At 37.7% G+C, this 13,561-nt stretch overlaps 3 protein-coding genes across 3 annotated transcripts; all 3 read left to right on the top strand.

Moving 5' to 3' along the window:
- The first annotated feature begins 129 nt into the window (after positions 1-129).
- On the top strand, positions 130-4,568 carry LOC110814789 (splicing factor Prp18 family protein). The gene is made up of 2 exons (XM_088216916.1): positions 130-1,063; positions 2,862-4,568. The coding sequence occupies exons 1-2, from the start codon at positions 212-214 to the stop codon at positions 3,282-3,284; spliced, it is 1,275 nt and encodes a 424-aa protein (XP_088073042.1). The 5' UTR covers positions 130-211; the 3' UTR covers positions 3,285-4,568.
- Positions 3,654-4,568, top strand: LOC148268613 (photosystem I reaction center subunit II, chloroplastic-like). The gene has a single exon (XM_088216917.1). It carries the CDS (start codon positions 3,781-3,783, stop codon positions 4,405-4,407), a length of 627 nt encoding a protein of 208 aa, XP_088073043.1. The 5' UTR covers positions 3,654-3,780; the 3' UTR covers positions 4,408-4,568.
- A 1,891-nt stretch (positions 4,569-6,459) lies between these two features.
- On the top strand, positions 6,460-13,251 carry LOC110814788 (RNI-like superfamily protein). The gene is made up of 13 exons (XM_022042367.2): positions 6,460-6,889; positions 7,364-7,539; positions 8,146-8,331; positions 8,422-8,532; positions 8,931-9,016; positions 9,100-9,221; positions 10,829-10,893; positions 11,014-11,086; positions 11,157-11,219; positions 11,306-11,370; positions 11,484-11,558; positions 11,670-11,941; positions 12,652-13,251. Exons 1-12 carry the CDS (start codon positions 6,539-6,541, stop codon positions 11,887-11,889), a joined length of 1,593 nt encoding a protein of 530 aa, XP_021898059.1. The 5' UTR covers positions 6,460-6,538; the 3' UTR covers positions 11,890-11,941; positions 12,652-13,251.
- Positions 13,252-13,561: the final 310 nt, after the last annotated feature.

Genomic DNA, 13,561 nt, shown 5'->3' with positions numbered 1-13,561 from the left:
TTATTATTTATTATAATTTAATTTAATTTATTTATTTATTATTTAATAAACAAAATACAAAAATTAATTTAAATATTTTTAAAAAAAAAAATAATGCCCTAATATTACGTCTATACAGAGGGGAGTTAAAAGCCCTTTGTTTTGAACTTGAGATCGAACTACACCTCCATTCAAGAGAAACTCAGAACAGAGAAGACGAAATTCATCTGCTATGGATCTCCTGAAGCAAGAACTCCTCAAGAAAAGGCAAAGCCTCGCCCAGGACACCGGCGGCAGGAAAGTCTTCAAGCGATCCGAGATCGAGCAGAAACAAATCCAAAAGCTCCGCGAGCTGGAACGTCAGGAGCAGGAAGCCAAAAGCCTGCGCAAATCCGCTACTGATCTCTCCGCCGCCTCCACAACAACAGCGGTTTCCGCCTCCAAGTCCTCTACGTCAATCGCATCTGCTACGGCTGCATCCGCTGCTTCTTCCTCGTCCGCCGCTTCGTCCAAATCCCTAATTGACGAAGGAAACATCGATAATCTCGTGCTCCCTAAGCAGGAAGTTATCCGGCGACTCCGCTTCCTTAAGCAGCCTATCACTCTCTTTGGCGAGGACGAAAACGCCCGCCTCGACCGACTGAAATATGTGTTAAAGGCAGGGCTCTTTGAGGTCGATAGTGACATGACGGAAGGGCAGACGAACGACTTCTTACGTGACATCGCGGAACTGAGAAAGCGGCAGAAGACGGGGATCCTGAGCGAGAGAAAGAGGAAGGATAGGAAGGAGGGAGGTGGAGAGGACGGAGAGGGAGGCGGAGGAGAGGAGGACTTAAGCGGGGATGGGGGTTCCAGTGGGGTCGACGCCGATAAGGATTTAAAGCGAATGAAGACCAACTTCGAGGAGCTCTGCGACGAGGACAAGATACTGGTCTTCTTCAAAAGGCTGTTGAACGAGTGGAAGCAGGAGTTGGATGCGATGACCGATGCAGAGAAGCGAACGGCTAAAGGCAAGTCCATGGTGGCCACTTTTAAGCAGTGCGCTAGGTATCTGAATCCCCTGTTCAAGTTTTGTAGGAAGAAAGTGAGTATTTGCTCTTATTGCTCTTCTGATATTGTCTTTAGACGCAGTCTAAATTTGCCGATCAAAGAAAAACTATTATATTACGCAAACGATATTGTTGTGTGGTTTTCAGTTTGTCTGTGTCAAGGGCAATTGCATTACGTTTGAGGCTTGATTTAGGGTGAGTACTACAACTTAATTAGTTCCTAGAATTCCTTGTGCACCTTAATGGTATAACCGATATGAATTAGATAATTAAATGCTGCCAAAATCTGTTTCTGTGGGGGAATATTTTCGTGTAGAATTTGAGTGATTCTTGACTACATGATTCAATTGTTGTCAACACATTCTTGTGCTAAACCATAGCTTATAGACGGTAAAGATGGGGAGAAACTATCTTCTAGTTAGGATTTCAGGACAGATATTTGACAGCTGAGTTTTCTGATAATAGCATGTTTCAGCTAAGAACAAATTGACAGGGATCATGTTTCAAAAACTTGCCTATATGCTGACATTGTTTTCTTTATGTATTGGCTATGGAGCAAAGTGGATTTAAAAGAAGAAAAAATTGAAGTAAAAAATGTTGCAGGAATGAACAGTGTTCTAAATGTTAGTTTAATGGTAATCATAAATAATACAGTCTCATTACATGTCAAGCTTATCCCATATATTTTTGAGTCTTGAGTAGGATGCTTTTGCTAGGTGGATCACCTCTCATCACCGGTATAGAAGTCACTTCTGTAAATCCATGAGCCGATTAGCAAAATATTTTACCACTTAAGATGCTCAAATTATATGATAGATTAATTTGTAAATCCAAGTATGTGGAGCAGTTCATTTTTACTCTCTAGCCATTGGATTCTAGCTTCTTATAATACCTCTCTTTCATGGGGTTTTCTTTTGGTTCTATAAAGAACCATTATGGTTCCAATACCATACTTGGTGAAGGTATATACAGTTCCAAATGAATAGAAGATAGAAGCATAGTGAGGCTAGCATGGTTTGCATCTCTGTGGCTAAATTAGGATGCAAATGGAGAATTGAAGCATGTCTGAAATATCTGTAACTAAAGACTTGAATATGGCATTGGTCCATATCTAGAGTCAGGAATTTAATTATTTTGGCTCCAAGTGAGAACATTCCAGAAAAAAGACTTTATTTTTTATTGCGCCATTAAATGTGGGAAAAGAAAATAGAGATCCTCAATCTCTTATTGATCCTTTGAGCTTAAAGTCAGTTAGTACTTGCTCAAATATGTGACGGTGGATTTTTTCTCTAATGACGTACAGTAGGAAAGAGGAAGTGGAAAATGAACTGTAGATATTAGCAACTTTAACGATTATGGTGGATGCAAAGGAAATAGGTGGAAGAAAATAATTCCTTGTCCTTGTTCAGGAGCTTTTGGAACAGTCTAATTTGTTATTTGTTTAAGACAACTCTTTGAATTACTTTTTTTAAGTAAAATTGAGTTAGTTTTATTTTTTCCTTTTTTTTTTCTTGAGAATATTTTCTTGCCTTCTCTCTTGTAGTTTTTTTTTCTTCCCTATAAATAATGTTTCGTTCTTTATATAAAAAGACAGACTTGAATGTGGCAGTTATTTTATATATATATATATATATATTCATATTTCTCATTCATGAATTTCAACTGGGAAGTCTTGATGGTTTGTTTCCTTAGGTACTAAATCAAAACTGCCCAAGATAGCCTATATGCATGTCTAAACTTGGTTGTTCAAAGGTGTTTCTATTATTGGTCCGAATCTGCATTCTGGATTACACAACCACAGTGCATTTAATACATGATGCATTTTGTTCATAGGTTCTTCCAGACGATATCCGTCAAGCATTGCTAGTGGTCGTTGAGTGCTGCATGAAGCGGGACTACCTAGCCGCAATGGACCATTACATTAAGTTGGCCATCGGCAACGCACCTTGGCCTATTGGTGTTACTATGGTTGGTATCCATGAACGTTCAGCCCGTGAAAAAATCTACACCAACAGTGTTGCACACATCATGAACGACGAGACAACTCGCAAATACTTACAATCAGTCAAAAGATTAATGACTTTCTGTCAAAGACGCTATCCAACTGCACCTTCCAAAGCAGTCGAGTTCAACAGCTTGGCAAATGGCAGCGACTTGCAGTCACTACTAGCCGAGGAGAGAATATCTGGACAAAATCAATCGCCGCCACCCCCTTCAGAAGAGAGGCTACACCTAATGCCTCCTCCTTCGCTTTAGGCGAGTTAATTTATATTATCTAACGAGCTATTTATCAAAATGTCGTTGTGGTGTTCTCTCTTGACGCTACCGACCAGAAAATGTTTAACATTTTTTAGTAATCGCGAGTCCTTAGATCGATTAGTCGATGTCTTCGTTAGTAATCGCCATTCGTTAGCACCCGGTACTATATTAAGTTTGGATTGAGAGAAAAGGAAAGTAGATGGAAGATACAAATTATAGAGATCCCAAAATGAATATGGTATGATATAAATTTAATAACTTAATTAAAAAATGAAAAAGAAAAAGGCATGAAATAGGGAGGGGTAAGAGAAAGTATCAAGATCGTGAATCCTATTGGTTGAAGCAGTATCACCTTATCCAAAAATCCAACCCTTCAAACACCACCCTCCAATCTCATCCACAATCCATTCTTTCTCTTCCCCTCGCTCAAGTCCCTCGTTATCTCCTATAACCCATCTTCTCTCTCCCCAGCTCGTCACGCACAATCCCATCCATGGCAACCCAAGCAGGTCTCTTCACCCCAACTCTCACCACTCCCAAACCCACCAACCTCCCCTGGAAACCCACCTCCTCCCTCTCCTTCACCACCCCCAAGCCCTTCACCTCCTCCATTCCCCACCGCTCCATCAGGGTGGCAGCCGCAGACGAGAAAACGGAAGCACCAGCTGCCACTAAAGAGGCTCCCGTTGGGTTCACCCCGCCACAGCTAGACCCGAACACCCCCTCACCCATCTTCGGTGGTAGCACAGGAGGGTTGCTGAGAAAAGCCCAGGTCGAGGAATTCTATGTCATCACGTGGGATTCACCGAAAGAACAGATCTTTGAGATGCCCACTGGGGGAGCAGCTATCATGAGACAAGGTCCTAACCTGCTTAAGTTAGCCAGGAAAGAACAGTGCTTGGCCCTCGGAACTAGATTGAGGTCAAAATACAAGATCAATTACCAGTTCTACAGGGTGTTCCCCAATGGGGAAGTCCAATATCTTCACCCTAAAGATGGAGTTTACCCGGAGAAGGTCAACGCTGGTCGTCAAGGAGTCGGCCAGAATTTCAGGTCTATCGGGAAGAATGTCAGTCCCATTGAGGTTAAGTTCACTGGGAAGAATGCCTTCGATTTGTAAAATTACAGTGGTCGACTGAGATCATGATTATCCGATCATAGCTCGTTCATGTCTCCTTCTTTAATCTTCTAAAACAAAAGAATTCTTCTTGATTTTCCAGTGTGTTATTGGATGTGTATCTTCCAAACTCTATATATCATGAAGTGTTTGATTTTCAAGAATTGTTCTGTGTTGTCATAGGATCTGATTTCAGACTGATTGACTTGCTGCTATCTATCCATATTATATATTCCATTCTTACGAGGCTAAATCTTCTTTAACGAGGACATAACCTTATTATTATTCTTTTTTCTTTAATGGAAGCATAAAAGAAAAGAAAAAGCAACATGAGATTGAATTTTATGATGCCAAAATGTGGTGTTTCAGACTTGAGAGGAGGAGAATCATGTTCACCCACACAAAGGAGGTAGATAGAACCTATAGGGAAACCTGAGGAGAAGAATATGGGGGTTCAAATGAAAGATTATAAATTGTTATTGGGGTTGAAATGCAAATTATCTAACTATAGGGATATATTGAAATTTTCTTTTCAAAAAAAAAAAGCATAACATCACACTTCCATTTGATCGAATCGAGAATACAAGCATAAAACGAAACACTTTATGTAATTATACATGTCATTTAATCGTTTTTCTTGTAACCGCATACTTTGTTTTTATCAAAAGAAATTTGCTAGTGATGTAGCAAAGGAGGGGAGAGGGAGGGTGATTCAAAGGAAGGCACTCAAATGCGAGTGGGAGGTCTCAATGGTAAGGATTGACCATGTCTCGAAGGTAATATACTCGAGAGATACAACCAAAATGCGCAAAGCATTAAGGTTGTGGAAAGGAATATAAGCAAATACGATATGCCATACACTTAATAGTGTACGGAAAAGAAAAAGAAAATTTTGAATGTTTTGCATGTCTTTTTATGGCTTTCGTGTAGTAAAATTTTACAATATTATGATAAGATTAGTGAATCGCATGTTGAATGACGTTGTTTTTGTTTGATGCAACAACCATTATATTTGTAACTTGAAATCTCTACGATTAATAATATAAGAGTACGTGTCAGATTAGAGTGAATGATTAAAATTAAAAAATCGATTTAATAATTTCAAAAAAATGACGAAAACATTTCTTTTTAAAACAATGGGTTTATTACGCACGATTACATATGATAAAATAAACTTTTAATAATCATTAGTCTTTTAAATTCAATCAGAGTGGTTGATATTTTACATTTGAATATGAAAAAATTTCAAAATTTTTATTTGCATCGTGGGAAAGTAACATATAAAATGAATATTTTCTTAATTTTTAAAAGTTAAAAATAATAAAAAATGTGGTGTAAACTAAGAAATGAAGTCAGAACGAGTTCGAAACGAATTTTATTAAATTTGAACCAAACTTGTGGTATACACGGAACGGGTATGAATTATTTTTTATTTTTTTAACTATATTGGATTTATAAATTATCTAACTTGTACCTAACATAATTATTTTATTATATTAATATTAATATAATTAAAAATTACATACATAATGAATCAAAGTCGAACTATTTTTGAAAGAGTAACCCCAAATATGCCTCGACCCAATTATTATTTTTTTTTGCCAACCCAAATATGATCTAATTTGAATGCTCGATTTAAAAAAATTAAATAGATATAAATATCTAAGAATTTATTGTAATTATATAATCAATATTAATACATTATTTTTATTTTTTATTTAAAAAAAAAAGTATATAACGTTTTTTCAATTTTATTTCTATATATATATAGATTGTATAATAAATTAATTTTTAAAATATTACATAATGTTTTTATTATTTTTTAAGTTTGTAAATACATTTTAAATTAAAAAATAAATATCAAGCTACCACAGAATCATGGTTTAATAATCTTATGGGTAAATTGCAAAATAAGGCTACCTCCCTGGCTCATTTGCAGAGCGGCATCAGAAACGAAAATGCTAGGAGCTGAGATATCGTCACCTGGGGGTTCTGGCACATACCCTCACGTCAACCGACACGTGGCATTGCCACCAAAACTTCTTCCCCGTGCTCTGCGATCTCTCCCGTACAAATTCTCCTCTCTCCCCCCCCACGCGCCCACATACCCACACCCACACATCGAGCATCCACTATGGATGCCCTTGTCCACACCCCGACGTCAATGGCCAAGCGTCCTTGCCCTTTCTCTCTCTCCTCAAACCCTAATCAAACTCCTAAACTCTCATCCTCGAGGGACCTCAGTCAGATGGACCATCTGCTCGAGTCATTTCTGTCGTTAGGCGACTCTCCTTCTCTTCCCATCGACCTTTCTTTTGACCGCCTCCTCCAATCGGTCTCCTCCGACGCGGATCAGACTCGCCTCATCGATCGCGCACTCCAGCTTGGCTCTCGCCTGCTCCATGTCGCCAATCGTTCCGCTCGAAAGCGTGCCTCCACTCATAACGCCATCGCTTGGCCTCTGCCTCCCGATCTTACCATCAAGGTTAGCTCCCTGTTGTCCTCGTTTCCCTGCGTAGCTCTAACTACTCTTTTGTGGTTTAAGTTATTTTCTGCGATTGCTCTCGCTAAATTTGAGGTTTTCTTTTTGATTTCTTTTTTCTTTTTTCCTGTTTGGCTCTTTGTTTGGTTCTTTGGATAAGTGGCGTTCAATGTGTTCTAGGAGAATTTGATATGTGCTTAATTTGGCTATGCTCTGTAACCAGCTGTTGTCATTGTGTCTTGATTGGTAATTTTCCTGTTATGCTCTGAGCCATGTGGATCTGTGGTTACAGGAATTCATCATGATATGTTCATGGTTTGATGGATTTGACATCATATTTTCACGAGATATGTTGCCCTTGCAAAGTTGCAATTTCTGTTTGTATTCTGCAGTTGCTTTTACTGCCGGATCATCTTTACTCTAAAATTTATGGAGGGTAGTGCACATTTTTTAGTTCATGGTTTGGATTATGTGCAGGTCTTTTCCATGCTCGATACACAAAGCCTTTGTTATGCTGCGGCTACTTGTTCAATGTTCAACAAGTGTGCCACGGATCCTTTGTGCTATGCGAATATTGACTTGACAACTGTTGTCCCAAAGGTCAATAATGCAGTTGTTTCTACGATGATCCAGCGAGCTGGAAAAGCCCTGAAGTAAGAAATAGAAATAAACTACTTATTCTTGGTTCTGAGGGACTTTTGATATTTTTCTTTCCTTCTCTGTATCTCGTTGTTGCATTTTACCAAATGAACTCACTGATCATGTGTTTTTTTTTTTTTTGTACCATTTCCATGGCTTGGTCTGCCTCTAAAAAGCACTTCAGTTGTATTGAACTAATGACATCTATACTTAATCAACTAGCCGCATCACAGTCGAACACTTTTGCAACAGTTCTTTTCATGTTGCAGCCTGGTACAGGAGCAAAGTTGAATAACTCCTAAGATAACGTAATTTGTATGTGTGTGCATGTGTTTCATTCCTTCTTAGAATACACCATATCTCTTAATTTTGGTAATCTCCTGTTCCTATAAGGAAATGTAAACATAGAAGTTTCAAGTTAGTGTACGTAGATGGGATACTTTATTAATTAATTCTTTGTGATCATCAAAAGACCTTAGATAACTGACTGTGGTATTTGGATACAAGTATTTGGTAGCATGGTTCAACAACCACCTCCTTTTTATGTTTTCTTTTTTAAATATAATTTGGTACTTTCTTATAATTTCTTGCTCATGCCACTTTAAATGATATCTTCTCAGGTCTCTTAAACTTGGTATAGTTCCAGGCCCAACTGCATCTTGTCAATCATTGGTCTATACCATCAGGAACTCTATAGATGTCTCTAACTTCTCATGGAATGATAAAAGGACCAGACAAGGAAAAGAGTCATCCATTCTTACTAGGTCCTGCCTGAACCCATTAAGTGGTGAAAATGGGACGTCTGGGTATTATTTACTTGCAGACTTGGTCTTGCAAAGAGCTTTTATATTCAAGTGATTTGTTCTGTTATTAATATTTTCTGTTTTGAAATGCAGGACTCTTTTGAGGAGGCTGCACCTTTATAATATTGAAAGAATGGATAATGCATCCCTCCGAGCGGCACTTTCAGCCTGCCCATATCTCCTTGATCTGGAAATTGTTGGCCTGTAAGTTCCACTGAACTGATTTAAGCTTGTGGTAATCAATTGGTCTTTTGTTATGGTTCATGGTTCATGGTCAAGGCAGTTGGCCAGGACGATAAGCTGCCTAGATTCCAAGATAAGTAGTGAGTACAGTAAATCACAAGTATATGCAAACATTAACTTGCATTTTGGGCTTTTTTTTTGGCTATGATGCTTCTAACTTTGGCGTTGAGTATCTGTGCGTGGTAGATGTGCTTTCCCCTCTTTGTTGTATATTTACCATTTGATCTATCTAACTTCCCTCAATCTTTCATTTTCGATTTCATCATTTAGCAAATCCATCATTTCAAAGAACTATCTGGCAAATTTTTCAATGTCTAGCTTGTTGACATGCTACTTTGTCTTCTCCTTTTTTGTAACAGTCATGTTGAGTTGAGGCAAACTTTAGTGTCAGTGAGCACAAATTGCCACTTTATAGAGCGTCTGTTCTTTGAATCTTCAAAAACAGGTGGGCTCTCATCTTTATGATTTTTCATTTCATGTTTTCATCTTCTAAAATATTCTTCTTAGCATGCATATAATATATGGCAGGGAGAGATGACAGTCTGAAATCACCCACCTGTTCTGATTTGGTGAACAACTGCCCGAATTTAACTGCATTGGCTCTTAGAGGTTTTAAATTGCATGATAACCAAGTCCGTGCGCTTGTTAAGGTACATTTCTTATAACATGGGAGTTCAGTTATTTATTTTATAATGTTCTTCTCTATCCGCATTGTTTGTGTTGTTTGTTTCTGTTTTTGGTGAGAGCCATGGTTAAATATTTAGCCAGTATTTTCTTCTTCTTGGATGAGAAGATTTGATCAATGCTTTGTATAGACCTCTTCTACACATTCTAATTTTAAAAAACAATGAATGAAATCTCATTTTGTTTTGTCAATAAACCAGAAACAGAAAGTTTAACTGCTATGAGTTTTCTGTATTTCAAAGGCAAAGCTATCTGAAGAGTCGAGGGAAAAGAATCTCAAATCTGTAGTTCACAATAAGATGTCCGCCATCTTTCGCATTTTTTTTCATGATCCAATCACCTTTAAAAGAAAAGAAGAAAAACTCACTAAATTTTCGCATTAAGAACTCAACTAACATAGGAATAATTCCAAATTCATTCTTTTCTCAACTTAATGACCTTTATTACTTGCATTCTTGATCAGTTTTTTTCAACCCCAACTCCCCACCTCTCCCCCCTTGTTATTTTCATTGTTGATTGGTTTTTCTCAGCCCCAATGGAACCCTTGTTTTTTTCATTGTTTGGTTTTTCTCAGCCCCCATCCTTCCCCCTTGTTTTGTTCATTGTTGATCGGTCTCCTCAGCCTCATCCCCCCCCCCACCACTCCCCCAAAATATTAGGAGATAGGAGATTTTTTCTTTGAGAGGTAGAAGAGTTATATTTTAGCATTAGGGAAAACGTGTGAAAAGAAATGATCTCCGAACATTCAACCAGAACAACATCAACACAACACTCTAACAATCAGCATCTCAGACCTATGCCTTCCTAAAATTGGAAATATATAACCCCCAATAATGAAAAGGAAGTTACCACCACAGAAATCAAGAACAAATTTGAAGTCACAGCAGAAAGAAGCTTGATCTGACACCAAGATAACAGACGGAGCACTGCAATGAGCCACCAGGAATGAAGAGAAAGGGCAAGATAGAAAACCAACAGAACAAGAGAACTATAAGAAGGTGAGAACAGAGCAAACACATCTAAGAGCACCTATGCAGCAGGTGTTAGAGCCATGAGATCTAGTTTTCTGATCTGCCAGCACCCATTTTATCCTTTACACATTTTATCCTTTACACATTTTGGAATATGAATAACAAAGAAGGCTTTCAACTCATACCTTTTTCTTTTTCTGTTTTGCATTTTCTTTCCTTTTTTCTTAAGAAAAAAATTCTGTCTTCTAATGGGGGATCCGATTTGGATGAGGAGACATGATCAAGATCTATTGATTAATAGATTAGATGCTTACTAAATGCAGTACGTTAATGCGTAAATCTTTCTTGGCTCTTCTCACACTTTAGAAGAAAGGACCTAGGTTATTTTCGTCCTTTTTTTTTCTCTTTTTCTAAATTCTGATTTCTTCACCCATATGCTACAAGTTGTTTATTTATTCCTTCTTCCTTTTTCATTGGCAATAATCTATCAGCTACCTGATGTTTGGGAATGAATGCATATTTGATCAGTTATGATGAGGAGTCTGACAATTTTATTTAGTGAATGGATTTGAACAGTTGATTAGTCATTTCCTTTTCTGCAGGGTTTTCGCAAACTAAAGTATATTGATTTTTCAACTTCATACTCAATCACTGGTCAGTTTTTAAGGTCTGTGTATATCCTGTGGTAAACATATACTGAAATTTTTTGTATCTGTTAGATGAATTTCTCAGATGCACTCTCTTTCCATATGTTGATAATTTTTTTTTTTAATATTCTGAATATTAGGAATCTTGGAAACAGCACCGGTGGGAACCTATTGGAGGTTTTGATTTTGCGGGACTGCATGCATCTTAAAGAGGTGAAGCTGTTTCTGCAGGCCTCTCCCTATTTAGGTTATTGTTTCTCCTGACTCTTAATTCCATGTACAGGTAGAAGTTGCTCGGTTCTTGACAGCAGTCCTTGCAGGAGACTTCAAGTACCTTCAACACCTTGTGGGTGGACCTATGTTGTTTTTTTCCCTTAAAATATAAATGCACTTTAAAGTTTCAATTAATTTTCTGTTTCTCTCCTCCAATAGGACATATCTAATAGGGAAGGTTTGGCTTCAGAAGGTGACTGGTACCAAAGATGTTATAGCTCAGGGTATTGTGTTGCTCTTCTTGATCTTTGTTCTTTTCTCTAACGAAAATTTTGTGATTGATTATTGATTGTATTGCCTATTTCTTCAGTGCTATCTAAACTGTGTCCATTTGCAGTATCATTCCCCTAAAGCAAGTAATGGAAGAAAGACCTGGTATCTGTTTGCTGGCTGACTTCCCGGCGGAAGGAAGGTTGGTTTCCTTAAATTATTATCGGTGATCTAGCAGAACTTGGGTTGTTCAAGAACAGAGTATCAATAGGTGACGTTTTACCAATTATTGTTCGGGTTCTGGGTTTTGCAGCTATATCGACATTGAACAAATGATGGACAGTGACCTAATTAGCGGGGAGGTCAGCTTACCATCACAGACAAGCAGTCAGATGTCAGATGGTTCCTTCATAATGAGTTCATCAGAGAGCAGCTACAACAGTGACCAGAGTAGTGGAAACGAGGAAGGTCAAGACTCGGGTTTTGTAGTTTATGAGGAAAGCTCAGACGAGGTAGATTTTCTGGTTATCTAGGTGGATTATCAAATATAGCAAGGATAGAAATTATTGCCACCAAATTAACCAGGTACTATTTCCTTTCTTTCCTTAGAACACTGGGAGTCATTAAGTTTTCTTCTTTTTGCTTACTGCCATTATATATGATGTTCTAGCTACATGTGCTTGCTTTTTCATCGGCCTTCTTTTTTACTCTCTCGTTGGTGAAGATTCCGAGGCTCAGGGAATGTTTTTGCCCTAAAAAATGGAAGGCTTATGTAGGAATAACAAAAATGCTCGAACGTTTCCCTGCTGAGCACATGATATTGCTTTACGTTTTCGTCAGTTGTCACATTATTGCAATTTTTGTTTTCCTGTTACCTTCTTGCTTGAGTTCTATTCTTTTTCTTTTATCTCCTTACTAGAATGGGGAGGTCATATGGAATAAAAGTAAAAGAAATAAGGACAACAACAAATCTGATTCGTCTTATTACTAACACGTTCGTTTATTTTTATTTTTTAAAAATTATTAACACCTTTGTGCTTGCGTTCTGTTTTCACTCCCAACTCTATTCTTTAAGGACAAGGGCAAATCCGATTAACAAAGGCACTTGCTACACTTGATCATAGATCATACCTTGTATTTTCTTTTTACTATTTCTTTTCCCTCCTCTAAGTAGTGTGCAACTAAAAAATGGGATATTAAATGTTCTTTTGTGAATCTGATTTTGAATGTTAAACATAAATTAAGTAACCTTTTGAATTCCTTAACAACCTGCTCTTTTATTCTTCAAATATCAGGAAGGAGGCATAGAGGTTGAGGGTGGTTGATGAATCCAACTGACAGTGGATGTCTATAGGATTTCTGAAGCTGAAGTCACGATACTTGGTGCAAAAGTGTGACCGTAAAGTCTCCCGGGGGTGTGGGGGAAGAGGGAGGGGGGGGGAGGTCATTTTTATTAATTTTCCTTTCCGCTGCTTCAGTTCGATCTCCTTCTGTTCATATGTAGTGTAGCTGTATAATTCTTACAGAACACCGTTGTATTATTATTAGTCATCATAAAGGTAGTGGTTTATGCCCCAATGTTTTTCCGGCCTTCCCCTCCTATGATGCAAAAAGGTCGTCGGAGAGGTTTTTATTTGGTTCTATACCTACAATAAGTCACAGCATATTCAACCTGCTTCGATGGTAAGGTGCGTTAAACTCTCTGGTTAATGTACTGACTCTCTTCTAAATTTCATTAAGCAGCTTCCGAAGATGTCGCCGCCGCATGCAAACCCTCCAACTTAGGCGTTATATACGTATTCGGGGCATCAAATTATTTCTATCTATCTATCTATCTATCTATGAACTGGTTTGAAAACATTGATAATCGGGTAAAACATTATCATTTCAGTTAACTGGTTTCTGCCTTGCTATAATTTATAGATATTTCTACATTATATAGATTGAATGTTACGTAATTAATTCAACTCTTAAAAGAAGCAATAATTTGGAATTTAGAATTTGGAATGTGAATAAATACTTTGGCAATTACATATACATTTTTTATTTAAGAAATTGGGAGGACTTCATACAAATAATAAAAAAAATTAGAGAAAACAGGACGCACGGGTGCGGAAGTTTATTGAAGTTTATATAGTTAAAGTTAGACTCGACCCATTAAAAATGAAGTAAAGATTATTGGAGGCTCGTCTCTTTAGTCGGTTA

Source organism: Carica papaya, chromosome 3 (assembly GCF_054855325.1).
Source record: "Carica papaya isolate Zhongbai chromosome 3, ASM5485532v1, whole genome shotgun sequence".
Lineage (NCBI taxonomy): Eukaryota > Viridiplantae > Streptophyta > Magnoliopsida > Brassicales > Caricaceae > Carica > Carica papaya.
The sequence above is the reverse complement of the archived record's forward strand: the minus strand, read 5'-3'. Positions and strand labels throughout refer to the sequence as shown.

Coding starts and splice junctions, on each gene's coding strand:
- LOC110814789 (XM_088216916.1), top strand. CDS start 212: ATGGATCTCCTGAAGCAAGAACTCCTCAAGAAAAGGCAAAGCCTCGCC. Junction 1,064..2,861: donor TCAAGTTTTGTAGGAAGAAA/GTGAGTATTTGC, acceptor TTTTGTTCATAG/GTTCTTCCAGACGATATCCG.
- LOC148268613 (XM_088216917.1), top strand. CDS start 3,781: ATGGCAACCCAAGCAGGTCTCTTCACCCCAACTCTCACCACTCCCAAA.
- LOC110814788 (XM_022042367.2), top strand. CDS start 6,539: ATGGATGCCCTTGTCCACACCCCGACGTCAATGGCCAAGCGTCCTTGC. Junction 11,220..11,305: donor TCAAGTACCTTCAACACCTT/GTGGGTGGACCT, acceptor CTCCTCCAATAG/GACATATCTAATAGGGAAGG. Junction 11,559..11,669: donor GACTTCCCGGCGGAAGGAAG/GTTGGTTTCCTT, acceptor TGGGTTTTGCAG/CTATATCGACATTGAACAAA.